The sequence below is a fragment of the Caenorhabditis briggsae genome, assembly GCF_000004555.2.
Source record: "Caenorhabditis briggsae complete genome, chrV, whole genome shotgun sequence".
Classification (NCBI taxonomy): Eukaryota; Metazoa; Nematoda; class Chromadorea; order Rhabditida; family Rhabditidae; genus Caenorhabditis; species Caenorhabditis briggsae.
In genome coordinates, this window is record NC_013488.2 from 17,201,406 (window position 1) to 17,216,103 (window position 14,698).

At 32.7% G+C, this 14,698-nt stretch overlaps 4 protein-coding genes across 4 annotated transcripts in view; 3 read left to right on the forward strand and 1 right to left on the reverse strand.

The window, feature by feature from the left end:
• Positions 1-2,872, reverse strand: part of CBG18654 — a gene marked incomplete at both ends in the record, with an annotated part of 3,922 nt that extends 1,050 nt beyond the window's left edge. Inside the window, 3 exons of the mRNA XM_045238438.1 lie at positions 1,371-1,706; positions 2,221-2,806; positions 2,852-2,872. Of these exons, the coding sequence (XP_045096544.1) occupies positions 1,371-1,706; positions 2,221-2,806; positions 2,852-2,872 (943 nt within the window). The remainder of the gene's footprint in view (positions 1-1,370; positions 1,707-2,220; positions 2,807-2,851) is intronic.
• Positions 2,873-3,032: 160 nt separating this feature from the next.
• On the forward strand, positions 3,033-3,863 carry CBG27310 (the record flags this gene model as incomplete). The annotated part of the gene is made up of 2 exons (XM_045238439.1): positions 3,033-3,042; positions 3,451-3,863. The coding sequence occupies 2 exons, from the start codon at positions 3,033-3,035 to the stop codon at positions 3,861-3,863; spliced, it is 423 nt and encodes a 140-aa protein (XP_045100120.1).
• A 699-nt stretch (positions 3,864-4,562) lies between these two features.
• On the forward strand, positions 4,563-9,952 carry CBG18652 (the record flags this gene model as incomplete). The annotated part of the gene is made up of 7 exons (XM_002638391.1): positions 4,563-4,843; positions 5,653-5,914; positions 6,355-6,517; positions 8,689-8,709; positions 8,837-8,857; positions 8,912-9,052; positions 9,846-9,952. 7 exons carry the CDS (start codon positions 4,563-4,565, stop codon positions 9,950-9,952), a joined length of 996 nt encoding a protein of 331 aa, XP_002638437.1.
• A 1,337-nt stretch (positions 9,953-11,289) lies between these two features.
• CBG18651 lies at positions 11,290-11,750 on the forward strand (the record flags this gene model as incomplete). Its single annotated transcript, XM_002638390.1, has 2 exons — positions 11,290-11,348; positions 11,429-11,750. 2 exons carry the CDS (start codon positions 11,290-11,292, stop codon positions 11,748-11,750), a joined length of 381 nt encoding a protein of 126 aa, XP_002638436.1.
• Positions 11,751-14,698: the final 2,948 nt, after the last annotated feature.

Genomic DNA, 14,698 nt, shown 5'->3' on the forward strand with positions numbered 1-14,698 from the left:
AATTCAGAAATTCAGAAATTCAGAAATTCAGAAATTCAGAAATTCAGAAATTCAGAAATTCAGAAATTCAGAAATTCAAAAATTAAGAAATTCTGAAATTCAGAAATTCTGAAATTCGGAAATTCAGAAATTCAGAAATTCAGAAATTCAGAAATTCAGAAATTCAGAAATCAAGCAATCAAGAAATTCAGAAATTCAGAAATTCAGAAATTCAGAAATTCAGAAATTCTGAAATTCAGAAATTCAGAAATTCAGAAATTCAGAAATTCAGAAATTCAGAAATTCAGAAATTCAGAAATTCAAAAATTCAGAAATTCAGAAATTCAGAAATTCAGAAATTCAGAAATTCAGAAATTCAGAAATTCAGAAATTCAAAAATTAAGAAATTCTGAAATTCAGAAATTCTGAAATTCGGAAATTCAGAAATTCAGAAATTCAGAAATTCAGAAATTCAGAAATTCAGAAATCAAGCAATCAAGAAATTCAGAAATTCAGAAATTCAGAAATTCAGAAATTCAGAAATTCTGAAATTCAGAAATTCAGAAATTCAGAAATTCAGAAATTCAGAAATTCAGAAATTCAGAAATTCAGAAATTCAGAAATTCAGAAATTCAGAAATTCTGAAATTCAGAAATTCTGAAATTCGGAAATTCAGAAATTCAGAAATTCAGAAATTCAGAAATTCAGAAATTCAGAAATCAAGCAATCAAGAAATTCAGAAATTCAGAAATTCAGAAATTCAGAAATTCAGAAATTCAGAAATTCAGAAATTCAGAAATTCAGAAATTCAGAAATTCAGAAATTCAGAAATTCAGAAATTCAGAAATTCAGAAATTCAGAAATTCAGAAATTCAGAAATTCAGAAATTCAGAAATTCAGAAATTCAGAAATTCAGAAATTCAGAAATTCAGAAATTCAGAAATTCAGAAATTCAGAAATTCAGAAATTCAGAAATTCAGAAATTCAGAAATTCAGAAATTCAGAAATTCAGAAATTCGGAAATTCAGAAATTGAGAAATTGAGAAATTGAGAAATTGAGAAATTGAGAAATTGAGAAATTCAGGAATTCAGAAATCAAGAAATTCAGAAATTCAAAAATTCAGAAATTCAGAAATTCAAAAATTCAAAAATTCAAAAATTCAGAAATTCAGAAATTCAAAAATTTTTGTTTTATATTTCCCGGGATTTCCAATTTTCAAAAAAAGGAAAAATAAGCAAACGTTGAATGCTCGCAGTTTTTTGTAAAATAATTCAACAATAGTTTAGAAATTCATCAGGTTTAGAGAAACATGATTAGAACATATAATAAAAGATCAAAGCCAGAAAAGCAATGAAACCACCGATTATATTTCCACTAGATTTCGGCAAACCAGCAACCACATTCTCCTCAATTCCACATTCATTAGTTCCTCTTCGAATTTTGAAAAATCCATTTTCTCCAAAAGTTGTACTCCAAGAATTGGCAACCAGCCAATAATCAACTTTTTTTTCTGTACCCCATCCGATAATTTTCACTGCATGTCCAGACGGTTTATCTCCATAAACATGATAATAGACTCCTGATTTGTAGTGATAAAAGTCATCGTAAACTTGATAAGCAACTTCTACAGGACCATTGTTATAGATTTCGGTTTGAATCATTTGAACTGCATTTGCAACTATAGCGTTGGAAGACGTAGTAGTAGGCAGACGGTAGGCGGATTTGGCTGAAAAAATTCATCGAATTCTGTCTATTTTGAAAAGATACAATCCTTTGGTGTTATCCCCCTTTTTCTAGTATTCATAACTATTTTCAGAATTTCCCGATTTTAATGAATCGTCTAGAGAATAGAAGATTAATATGAATGAAAATCGGATGAAATTTTCATCCAATTCTGACCGGTTTAAATTGAGTTACGACCAAAAATGCTGAAGACACTAGTTGTCGGCGACTTCGTGCGATCATAACTCCCTTCAGAACAGTAGGAATCCCATGGAATTCTCACAAAATAGAAAACAGGATCTAATTTGTATCTACTGAAATTTTCATCGAGTTCTGAGGGTTTTGAAGGGTGCTGTGGACGTTTGAAGAGACACAGAGAAGCTAGACATCCTATTTGTCTGCGTCTCTTACAACTTTCTTCAAGACTATCCAATCGCTCGAAAACCATAAAATCTCACCGTAATGCTTGTCACTTTTATACGTATTACCTTTGTATGACGCCTGACATGTCGTCTTACAACTCGGAGCATCCTTAGGCTCCTTACACGTTGAACACGGACGAAATGAGTATGGGATACATCCAGCCCCCTGATAATCTCCACCAGTCACCACTCCAGAATTCATCCAGTACTTCATTGCCTCAATTGTATAACCACCTTGACATCCGTTATTACAAGAGGATCCACAACAGGACAGAATGTCTTCTGGAGAAATGATTGGCTGTTGAGTTCCATTTGATTGAATGCATATACGATCAGAGATGATTTCAGCTGCTGCGAACGCCCAGCACGATCCACAATATGTTTGGTCTCGAATCAGTTTGATGGAGTTGCAATTGGGCCATTGAACACGGGAATCGAAAGCTGTTGGTAGTTGAATCAAAGTTTCAAATTCCAAATCATCTGATTTCTCGGATTTTTCGGATTCCGGAACTTCTGCGAATCGAACATCCATGGTTTTTGCCTTCATTGAAATTGAAGAATATTCTGCTTTCCACGAATCCTGAACAGCATTTACATGATCCACGAGAGCCTGGCCAGAGAGAACAGAACGTTTTGGGACTTCCTGAACCACAAATCCATAAGACAGGGATGCCAGGGCAACCTTAAAGAAAGGGAAATTCAACAATGGAAATTTCAGAAAACTTACGAAATTCAGAATGCGAATCATGTTAGAAACACTGAAGTTCCTTCAACTGCCTTCCCTCTTATATTATTTCTTATCAGTTCTTGCATTTCATCCTTCCCTTTTTTCGGGAACTGATAAGACTAGAAAAATGGGAGGAACAAAAGTTAGTGATTCATAATCAGGATTATGGAAAAGGTTATGAATGTTTATGGGTACGGAAGAAACTTTGGAAAAGAAAATTGAATCATAGAAATCAAACAATCAGAATTTGAAATAAAAACGGAGTTCCTGAATTTTTCCGATTTTCAGATTTTCCGATTTTCTTGAATTTTTGAATTTTCCGGTTTTCTTAATTTTTGAATTTTCTTAATTTTTGAATTTTTGAATTTTTGAATTTTTGAATTTTTTTAATTTTCTTAAGTTTTGAATTTTCTTAATTTTTGAATTTTTGAATTTTTGAATTTTTGAATTTTTTTTTTCATTCATATTAATCTTCTATTCTCTAGACGATTCATTAAAATCGGGAAATTCTGAAAATAGTTATGAATACTAGAAAAAGGGGGATAACACCAAAGGATTGTATCTTTTCAAAATAGACAGAATTCGATGAATTTTTTCAGCCAAATCCGCCTACCGTCTGCCTACTACTACGTCTTCCAACGCTATAGTTGCAAATGCAGTTCAAATGATTCAAACCGAAATCTATAACAATGGTCCTGTAGAAGTTGCTTATCAAGTTTACGATGACTTTTATCACTACAAATCAGGAGTCTATTATCATGTTTATGGAGATAAACCGTCTGGACATGCAGTGAAAATTATCGGATGGGGTACAGAAAAAAAAGTTGATTATTGGCTGGTTGCCAATTCTTGGAGTACAACTTTTGGAGAAAATGGATTTTTCAAAATTCGAAGAGGAACTAATGAATGTGGAATTGAGGAGAATGTGGTTGCTGGTTTGCCGAAATCTAGTGGAAATATAATCGGTGGTTTCATTGCTTTTCTGGCTTTGATCTTTTATTATATGTTCTAATCATGTTTCTCTAAACCTGATGAATTTCTAAACTATTGTTGAATTATTTTACAAAAAACTGCGAGCATTCAACGTTTGCTTATTTTTCCTTTTTTTGAAAATTGGAAATCCCGGGAAATATAAAACAAAAATTTTTGAATTTCTGAATTTCTGAATTTTTGAATTTTTGAATTTTTGAATTTCTGAATTTCTGAATTTTTGAATTTCTGAATTTCTTGATTTCTGAATTCCTGAATTTCTCAATTTCTCAATTTCTCAATTTCTCAATTTCTCAATTTCTGAATTTCTGAATTTCTGAATTTCTGAATTTCTGAATTTCTGAATTTCTGAATTTCTGAATTTCTGAATTTCTGAATTTCTGAATTTCTGAATTTCTGAATTTCTGAATTTCTGAATTTCTGAATTTCTGAATTTCTGAATTTCTGAATTTCTGAATTTCTGAATTTCTGAATTTCTGAATTTCTGAATTTCTGAATTTCTGAATTTCTGAATTTCTGAATTTCTGAATTTCTGAATTTCTGAATTTCTGAATTTCTGAATTTCTGAATTTCTGAATTTTTGGATTTTTGAATTTCTGAATTTCTGAATTTCGGATTCTTTTCAGTTTTCAACCTTTTCAGAGGCTATTTTTCGTCTATTTCAAATTTTAATAGTTTTTTGAATATTTCAAGTTTTGAATTTTCAGTTTTCCCCCTAAAAATGTACATGGTCATTCAATTCAACCCAGACAATGACGTCGTGGAATTGAACGAATTTTGTGGAGTTGCTACAAGAGAACTAACCTTCGATTCAAATGGCGACTTTGTTATTCCAGAAGGACAGGAGTACGATATGGAGTTACCGGAAAACAATTTTGGGTTTAATCGATATTTTGAGCTGGTGAGGAAAATTGCCGATGAAGAGTCAAACAAAAAGACTATTATGGATATGCCGGTTTCACTGATGCTCAAGATAGCAGGAAATCTGGATCCAGTGGAGAGGTTAGTTGCATTTTTAAGGAGAAGGGCCGAACAATTTTCGGGATTTCGGAAGCGATGTTTTTTTTTGGCTAAAATGTATTACCGAAAATGGATCCAAAAAGTATCACAAAATGAATCAAAAATAGACCAAAAATGAAGTAAACATATAATGAGAAAAGGTCGAAAACGGGCTAGAGCCGTTTTTAGCCTGTTTTTGGCTTGTTGTTAATGCGTTTTTCCAGTGGATCAAAAAAGATGAATAACTGACTAAAAACGGACTGACTAACTGATAATAAGCCAAAAAAAGACGTTTTTGATCAGTTTTTTTTCTTTTTTATTTCATTTTTTGGTCCGTTTCTGGTCCGTTTTGACCTTATTTTGTCCGTTACTTCTCAGTTCTTGGCAAGGCTGTGCCACGGCCGGCCGCGGGTTTTTGGAAAAGGTATTTATAGGATAGGTAGGATACGGCGACCTAGCGGCCCTGGTAGTTTCTGGGTTGCTGAATGTATTATCGAAAGAACGGACTGATTATTCCACGGCAACCACCCCACGGCCTCGATCACGGCCGGCCGCGGTCGCGAGTTCACAGCCTTGGTTCTTGGTCCTTTTTTCTGTCCTTTTCTGGTCAGTTTCTGGTTCGTTTCTGGTCCGTTTTTGTCCGTTCTTCTGCTTGTTTTTGGTCCGTTTTTGGTCCGTTTTTGGTTCATTTTCGGTTTGTTGTCAGTCTGTTTTTTTGCTCCTTTATTGACGGTGGACCCATCAGTTCAATTTCCCAAGAGACTAATATTTACAGAACTCCTTCAAACCAATCTATAGTTTTTTGTTTCCAGAACTGCTCTTCGATCCGTAAACAGAGCGATGAAAGATGTCGCCGATGTTCTTCCCCCAACTTTAGAATCTATCTCAATCGCATGGAATAATCTCAACACTGTAAAATGGAAATTCAATGAAAATCCGACTGAACATTCTGGATTTGGAAAACTGGAGAAGCTGTCGAACGTTGGCGGATTCAAAGTGAATACTCTGATTCTAAGAAGTCTCCGGAGAATCGGTCGACCTCACGGTGAAGGCAAACTTGTCGATGTTTTGAAAGTTTCCTTGAAATCGAAAAATGTGGATATCAGTTCGGGAACTGTTAACGATGCGATTCAACTTTTATCAATTGCAAAACCAGGAGATCTTGAATCAATTCGTTTGTGGCCTATACAGTCGTCTGATAATGAAAATATGCCAAGAATTTTTGATACAGAACAATTCAAACAAGCAAAAAATGTCGAAATTATCAGTCTAAAAGGGTTTAATGGAGAGATTTTATCAAATTTTAGCCACTTGAAAAGCTTCAAAATCAAATTGTCAGGAGATTTTTCGGAAGAGGACTTTAGGGAGATTCGAGATGTAGGTAAAATTTTAAAATTTTAAAAATTTTGAATTTTTGAATTTACGAATTTCCTTAATTTAAAAATTCCAAGTTTCTGACTTTTGCTAATTTTTCCAATCCAAAAATAAAATAATAAACTATTCCAATTTTTCAGATCATCTCCTCGTTTGAAAAATTCAAAACTTGTCAATTGGGTATCGCCGATTTGTCAGATCAATTTGAAATTCGAACAATTGGCAAAGCTCTCGGAGTTGAGGTTCCATTTGGACCGTTGAGGACTATCAATCATCGTTATCAAATTCCGAAATCCAAAAAATGTTTGGATTTCAAAATTGAAGACGGAGGACCTCGTATTTCAATGAAAATTACCAAAAATTGTTGATTCAGTTTTTCTGTTGTTCTTTCAAAATTTTATAATATCGCATGATTTTTTTTTCGAAGTTTGAATTTTTAATAAATTCTTTGATAACTTTCTTTGTGAAGGTTTCGCAAAATCTAAAGATTCAAAATTTGAAATTTCGGAAATTTTTAAAATCCGAATATATTTTACTCAAAAATCCAAAAAAAAACAAGAAAATAACTAGATAATCCCAAAAAATATCAACAAAAAAAAATATTATTTCAGAATTTATAAAATCAACTATATAAAGGAAAATTATTATTATTTCAGTGATAAGATCCAATTAATTTTCTCCAACTCCAGAATTATCGAATTCGACTTTTTAAGAGTTTTCTGGAAAACATTCCTTCATCTTCCGTTTGCAGTTTTCTTTGTCTTGTTGAGATCTGGAATGAAAATTGTTAATTTTTTTCCAGATTTTTTGAATTTCAGCGATTTTGAATTTCTGAATTTCTGAATTTCTGAATTTCTGAATTTCTGAATCTCTGAATTTCTGAATTTCTGAATTTCTGAATTTCTGAATTTCTGAATTTCTGAATTTCTGAATTTCTGAATTTCTGAATTTCTGAATTAAACTCACAATTCAAAAATTGGCTCTCCGTCATGGTTTAATTGATCCATATGGCTTAGTAAATTTTGTTCTTTTCGAGAACCAAAAGGACATTTTGAGCATTTAAATCTGAAAATTTTAATTTTAAAATTTTTTTCAGATTTTTCAAAAAACTCACGGTTTGATTTCCAGATGCTCAAAAACATTCTCATTTTTGCATACTGGTGTATTTGGAATTTTCAATTCACACTGATTGCAATTCAAAGGATTAGTTGAAATTTCAATTTCTGGAAAACACCTCTTCGCCAAAATTTCGAATTTTTCCTCATCTTCTGGAGACATAAAAGGTTTGGCTTTCGGAATTTCGATACCAGGATGTTCTTTTTTATAATGCGTAGGCCACGAATTCCAAGAAGGGAGCCGAATTTCGCAATGTTGACATTTGAAACTTTTTTTTTAATTTGAAACATTTAAAAAGTTGACATTTGAATCATAAGAATCTAAAAATCTAAAAATCTAAAAATCTAAAAATCTAAAAAATGAATTCTCAAAGCTTGCTTTCTTCTGGAAAGTTTTGCTCCACATTCCTGACATTCCACTTTTTCCGATTTTTCATATTTTTCCGGCTCGCTCTGTCTAGTTGATTCTCTTAAAGTTCCCGAATTTGATGGATCATTTTGGACATCCGGACGCAAAAGGAAATTCGTTAATCCCGTTGCTTATCTAACTGAAATTGGGCTATCTGAAATGTTGAAAATTACAGCAAAAACTCCAATAATTAGAATGTTTTGAGCAAAAATCCGAAACTTAAAAATAAATTCAAAATTGAAACTTTTTCGAAGCGTGGTGATTTAGTTGATGGTCCAGAAATACCATTTTCGGATCTTTTGAATGCGAAGAATGGGTTTTTGGATGAAAATGGAGCAATGAAAATTGAATATGGATTTCATTTTGATGGTATTTTAGATGAAAATCAAGAAATTTGGAAATTTAATTTGGAATCCAAAACTTTTGATGGTGAATCGAAGAGAAATATGATAACTTATGAAAAAGGGAAAAAAAGCTTTTCTCTCATAAACAAGTGAGTTTTTTCTGAAATTTTTCTATCTGAAAATTTCAAATTTTTAGAAATTATGAATTTTCAAAAATTTGAAAGTTTGGTTTTTTTTCTGGTTTTCTAGATTCAAAAAAGTATCCTAGCTTTTTCATTTTTTCCACTTTACAAAAAAAAATTCAAGGAATCTTTTCCAGCTTTCCGGTGTTCAGGATTTCCGTACCTATCGGGATTTTTTTTAAATTTTCAGATTTTCAAAATATTTGAAATTTTCTGGAATTTCAGCTCAGTCTTTTCCACGACTCCCATTCAAAAATATATGATGAAACACTTGAAACGGATACTCTCAAACTTCCACTGTACTTCATTGAAATGAAAGATTTCGAGAAATTTCTTCAAATTGCTCATGGTGTTCAATTGAAACTTGACAGTAAGAAAATCACTCATTTTTCAAAAAAAAAATCAATAAATCTATAATTTTCAGGTAGCGATTTGTGGAGTGACAGTAAGAAAATCACTCATTTTTCAAAAAAAAATCAATAAATCTATAATTTTCAGGTAGCGATTTGTGGAGTGACAGTCAGAAAATCACTCATTTTTCAAAAAAAAATCAATAAATCTATAATTTTCAGGTAGCGATTTGTGGAGTGACAGTAAGAAAATCACTCATTTTTCAAAAAAAAAATCAATAAATCTATAATTTTCAGGTAGCGATTTGTGGAGTGTTATCGTGATTGCTCATCGTTATGGAATCAAAAACGTGTTGGCATACTGTGAAAGACAATTGATAATGGACTTCGAAGAAGACAATTTCTCGGATGAAATTTATCCGATTCAATATGCTATACGTGCGATCAAATTCAATTTGTATCGCCTTTTGGCGGTTTCATTGGAATTATTAATGAAAAATTTGGAGAAATGGGAAATCGATATTCATTTTCTTTTTAGATCATTGGATTGAGAAGAAATGACAAATGAATCGATGAAAATTGTTTTGGCAAACGTGCTCTATGGAGAATATTGAACTCTTTTTTCTTTTTTTGGTTTTTTAAATGAATTTTTGATTTGGTTTTAGATTGGAATGACATAAAAAATAGTTTTTGAATCGAATGGAGTTCAACGAGATTTCATAGAATTTTAAATTAAAAAAAATCTCTACTTAATCGATTATTGCACGCTCTGCATAATCACGTCTTTCAAAATCAATAAACTTTTGTTTTTATATTTTCAGGCCATTGCACTTGGGTTCAAGCCAACGGGTCAAAAAACGCGCCCCAAATAACTTTTAGGCCAAAAGAAATTTAATAATTTCCAAGTTGACGTGGATTTGACCTAATTAGTTCTAATCAACGAGTTGCAACGCGTGATTTTTTCGTGCAACGTTTAAAAGTTTGATCCTAAGCCACATAATTCAGCAGCGAATTTTTTCTAAAATCTCACGTTTACTGGGGCGCGATTTCTGACCCATTGGCTTGAACCCACGTGCCATTGTCCTTTTTTTCCAAATTTGAAAAATACGTGTAATGTAAAATTTTGATTGCAAAAAATTGTTCTTTTGAAATTCATACAAAAATGAGCGAGCGATTCAAATGTGAGTTTGCTAGGTCTTAGGGAACTGTGACATAAAATAATTGTTTTCAGATTCTCATAACGGAATCTGTAAAATTCCAAATGTTCCAGAAACTATTCCAACTGTTGATCAAACTCCAGCAATACTTCTATTCGAAGTCAACGACGTTACAGGGTAAAATTTCAAAAAAAGTTACTTCTTCAAATTTTCTTTTCAGTGGGATCTGCCTTAAATATTGCTCAAACAGGAAATCGGTTCATCTAATTGCTGTATTAGCTGGAGATAGCTCACCTGAAATTGCAAAAATTCCGCCGAAAACTCCGATATTTCTGAATATTTTAAGTAAAAATCCAAACTTTGAAAATCAACTCAAAATCGAGGCTTTCGCGGAAAGAAAGGACCCGGTATTTGGTCCAGAAATTCCATTTTCCGAAATTTTGGATTCGAAAAATGGGTTTTTGGATGAAAATGGAGCAATGACAATAGAATATGGATTTCATTTTGATGGTATTTTTGATGAAATTCAAGAAATTTGGAATTTCAATTTGAAGTGCAAAATTTTTGATGGTGAATCGAAGAAAAACATGATAACATATGAAAAAGGAAAAAGTAAACTGTATTCTCATAAACAAGTGAGTCTTCACTTTCAGAATTTGCAATTTTCTCAAATTTCAGATCATTCTTTTCCACGATTCCCAGTCAAAAATATACAATGAACCATATGAAACGGACACTCTCAAACTTCCGCTATACTTTATTAAAATTAAAGATTTCGAAAAATTTCTCCAAATTGCTCATGGTGTTCAATTGAAACTTGATAGTAAGAAAATCACTCATTTTAACCAAAAAAATCAATGAATCGATAATTTTCAGATAGTAAATTGTGGAGTGTTATCGTGATTGCTCATCGTTATGCAATCAAAAACGTGTTGGCATACTGTGAGAGACAATTGGTAATGGACTTCGAAGAAGACAATTTCTCGAATGAAATTTATCCGATTCAATATGCTATACGTGCGATCAAATTCAATTTGTATCGCCTTTTGGCGGTTTCATTGGAATTATTAATGAAAAATTTGGAGAAATGGGAAATCGATACTCATTTTCTTTTCAAATCATTGAATTGGGAAGAAATGACGAATGAATCGATGAAAATTGTTTTGGCAAACGTGCTCTATGGAGAATATTGAGCTCTTTTTTCTTTTTTGGTCTTTTTGAATGAATTTTTGTTTCGGTTTTGGACGTTGCATATTTCAGGTTTTCTGAATATCGTCTGGGAATTTCTGGAAATTTCATTTTGGAATTTCAATGTTTTGGAATTTCTAGAGTTTCACGTTATAAAAACTGCTCCAATTTTTCAAAACTCACATTGAAACTAATCTAGTTCAGTGGATTAAGTTTGCAACGACAAAAAATATTCCACAACAATTTTTATATTCTCCCAAATTCATAAATTCAATGTTTTTGTTCGATTGGTTTTCTAGGAAAAATGAACAAAATGAGAAACCCACAATTATGGATATGCCACATATAGTAATGACAAAAATTATGGGTAATGTTGGTTTTCTAGCAATGTGAGTGTGTTTCGGAAGCTTGGGTTACTGTAGTTTTTGGAATTTTCAAAACTCTGAAATTATTACCTTAAAACCTTTAGTCTCAATCTCCGGAAAACATGTAAAACCTTCCGAAATTTTATTGATGACGTCAAGCCGATAAACGATTTGAAGGAACTTCGAATCACTCTCGGTCACTTCTATGTGAAAGTTGAAGTGTTTTTGGACAAAAACGGATATGATGCAGATCGATGTTCATTTGTTTCATCCTATCAACAAGCACCCGATGATAACAGTTGGTTGATTTTCAAACTTTATAATGATGGAGTAGAGTTTGTGAAAAAAATGGATGGCGGAGAGTTCATTGATGCATTTTTCCACGATTTTGAGCTCATTCTCAAAAATCAAAAATGGCTTACCTGAAAATCAAGGCAGATTCGTTCGTTCTATTCGAGTTTCATAAAGATGTGAAAAGTGGTAAGGATCGGGATGTTGGAAATGGCTGTTTTGGAATTTTTCGGAATTTTGAAATTTTGAAAATTTTGGAATCATTTTTCAAAATATCAAGTTTTCGAATTTTTGGCAAATTCCGATTTTTCAAATTTTTGGAATTTCGGAATTTCGTAATTTCGGGATATTCCGGTTTTTAAATTTCGAAATATTCTGATTTTTTCAAAGTTTCGGAAATTTCGATTTCGAATAATTGGAATTTCAGAAAATCCGATCTTTCAAATTTTTGAAATTTTCGTAATTTTTAAATTTCAGAATATTCCGATTTTTGAAACTTTAAAATTTTGAAAAATTCAGATTTTTCAAGTTTTTGGAATTTCGAAACATAACGTTTTGAAATCTTCGGAATTTAGGAATTTTGAAAATTTTATTTTTTTTTAAATTTTCTGAATTTCAAATTTTCGACGTATTCCGAATTCGAAATTTTCGGAATTTCGGAACATTACGATTTGAAATTTTCGAATTTATGAATTTCGGAATATTTCGATTTTGTAATTTTTGATAATTTTGAAATGTTTTTTTTAAGTTTTGTAATTATTTGATTTTCGAAAAATTCCGACTTTTTTTTCAAGTAAACTTCATCTAATAAAAGCCCACCGAAGCCGTCAAATTTGAGCTCAATTATCTCGTTTCCTGTGATTGATATTGAAAATGTATCAACTGAAAAAGTATTGGTGATACTATGACGAACAGTTTATCAGTTGGCAATTTTTTGATATCTTTCACAGGAATCGAGATGATTGAGCTCAAAGTTGATATGGTAGTCTGATCGGAATTTGGTTCCGAAAAAAATCGGCTCTTTTCTAGTTTAGAGGTCCCAAAAAAAATAGAGGTCCGAAAAAAAATTAGAGGTCCCAAAAAAGTTTAGAGGTCACAAGAAAAAATAGAGGTCCAAAACTTAAAAATGCACAGATGCTGGAATAATGTACTAGAATGTGAATTGTGTAAGAATTTAAGGTTTTGAGGTCTTATAGCAAAATAATTGTTGATGATATATTTTATACTTCTAATAGGCTTAGGAATGCATATTTTCTGACAATTATCTAAGCCTGAGAGACAGCATAATTACGGAGTCATTACTGTATTGCCGACATTTTCCTCATATGTAAATTGTGGTTCATCAGCAAGATGCAAGAGAATTGGAAGTTAAATTGTTAGGAGCAGTCATATCATCCTATAAGGCCCAAAACTGAAACTACTCACACATTTCAAATACTAGTACATTATTCCAATATCTGTGCGTTTTCAAATTTTGGACCTCTAAACTTTTTTGGGACCTCTAATTTTTTTTGGGACCTCTATTTTATTTTGGGGCCTCTAATTTTTTTTCGGACCTGTAAATTGTTTTGGGACCTCTAAACTAGAAAAGAGCCAAAAAATCCAGGTAAAAAAATTAGGAATTTCTAAATTCCAAACATCCCTCATCACTGTATATTCTCTTTTTCTTCAGAACCTCAATCGATGCTGTCTCGTTGTCTGTGTCCTCGACGGAAAAAATCTGGGGAAACTATAATAGTGACTGCAGATGAAGCCAACCATGGACATATGAAATCTGTATCCGAAACGATAGATAGACTCGAGACAATTCTAAAGTCCAGATCAGTGCCACTCCAAACCAAACGTGGTTTTTGAAATCGCCCCAAGTTTTTCAAATTCTACGCTACGTGAAAACTGAGGAACTGGGCGTACGTCAACCAAATTGTGAAGCAGACTTGTCCGAGGAGAAGCGCACTCTGAGATTTGATGAAATTCCAAAGTTCGAGACCTATGAAAATATTCGAGATATTCGCGTTTTCGACTTTGTGATGACGAATCCAGTCTTGGACTTTCTGGACAAACCTGTTCTTTTAATGCGGCGTGTTAGAGTTTCTCGAGACGACATTCTGAGTTTGAAGCAGGTTAGTTTGAGTTGGTTATTTCCGAATTTTTACGTGACGAATTTTTGGTGCATTGACGCGCTTTTTGTGCCTTGGAACATTTTCGGTGCATTGACGCATGTTTGTTGCATTGGCGTTTTTTGTTTCGGTTCAGTTTTCCTTGCCTGGACGCATTTTTTGTGCTTTTATGCGTTTCCGGTGACTTGACGCATTTTTGGTGCATAGACGCAATTTCAGTGTCTTGACGCATTTTTGGATCTTTGACGCTTTTTTGGTTCACTGACGTATTTTTGGTGCCTTGACGCTTTTTTTGAGCTTTGATGCATTTTTTATGCGTTGACGTATTTTTGAGATATATTTTTGAGAGGCACGTTTACAGTATTTTTGAATTTTTTCTTCGTTTTTTTCCGGTGATTGTATCTGACTTCTAGGTGATCCTATATGGTTCCATATACTTGGATATACTAACAGTTTTTCCTATTATTTTCCATATACTAACAGTTTTTCCTATTATTTTCGAAACTTTTTGTTTTCATCTATTTTTCCACAATTTTCAAAGGATAGTAATCCATTGAAGATTCTAGACAAACCGCATATTTTTGATTTTGCTCAAACTATTGTCATTGGTTCTTTTGGGCACGCTGATTACAAAGCTGAAGTCAGTTTTTCCACCCCGGCCTTGTGAAAAAATTTATGAGCTATAAAAGTGACTACAGTACTAATTTCTCATTTTTGGAGTGAGTTTCTGAAGGAGTTATTGACTTTTTTGGCTATATTTAAATGTTATTCGTCTTTTGCACAGGTGATTCGCGAACAATCCGTTACGGACGCTCAGCGTTCGGGCGCGGTTGAAATAGGAACCGCATACGGACCGCACGCGACCCGTTTTCAGAAAACCCCAGCACATTATTCCGTATTCCTCCGAATTCTGTCCGTTCGCCAACTCCGTATCCCATCCTATTGCGAATGATGGACAAACGGATC